The 619-nt window shown below is 30.5% G+C and overlaps 1 protein-coding gene across 1 annotated transcript; it reads right to left on the bottom strand.

Annotated features, from left to right (window-relative positions):
• Positions 1 to 82: 82 nt before the first annotated feature.
• Positions 83 to 613, bottom strand: Tim10 (translocase of inner membrane 10). Its single transcript, XM_018034769.2, has one exon. It carries the CDS (start codon positions 380 to 382, stop codon positions 107 to 109), a length of 276 nt encoding a protein of 91 aa, XP_017890258.1. The 5' UTR covers positions 383 to 613; the 3' UTR covers positions 83 to 106.
• Between the last annotated feature and the right edge of the window lie 6 nt (positions 614 to 619).

Raw genomic sequence — 619 nt, 5'->3', positions numbered from 1 at the left:
AACAATCAGATTAAAAATCTAATTTATGACAAAACAGTCCTTCAAAGAATGTCAATGAAGGGGAACTATTAAATGCACAAAGTTAAAATTATTATTAATGTCGTCTTTAATTTAATTTTGGTTGTTCTACAATTTTCCCATCTTGCATAGAAATTTGTTGAAGCTTTTTACCAATGAGTTCTTGAACATCCAAGTACTTAGCAATACAACGATCAAGACATATAGATTCTCCTTTACTCAATTCTGCAGTGGTATACTTTGGCGGTATACATTTTCTGTGACAAGCAGATGTCATACGATGGAACATATCAGTCATCATTTCTATCTCTATATCTTGTACTAATTTCAATTGTTCTTCATTAAATTGAGGTAATCCAGCCATTTTCGTATTGCTTTTTTGCACACTCAATACGTTACTTAGTTATTTATATTTTACAATTACTTTTAGTATATGTATCAACGATTCAATTACTCTCAATAGCACGTGCACGTTGTCTTTCTTTCATTCTTTGGTATCTTCTCTCGTGTATACGTTCTCTCGCTTTTATAAAAGTATATACTCCTACACAAGTTGCTAATGCCCTGTAAAAAGTTAATTTTTTAACTGATACTTCAATTA

The sequence above is a fragment of the Ceratina calcarata genome, unplaced genomic scaffold (assembly GCF_001652005.2).
Source record: "Ceratina calcarata isolate Rehan_Ccalc_2016 unplaced genomic scaffold, ASM165200v1 scaffold8014, whole genome shotgun sequence".
In the NCBI taxonomy this organism is placed as follows: Eukaryota; Metazoa; Arthropoda; class Insecta; order Hymenoptera; family Apidae; genus Ceratina; species Ceratina calcarata.
Note: the sequence above shows the minus strand (reverse complement) of the source record. Positions and strands in the feature narration are given on the sequence as shown.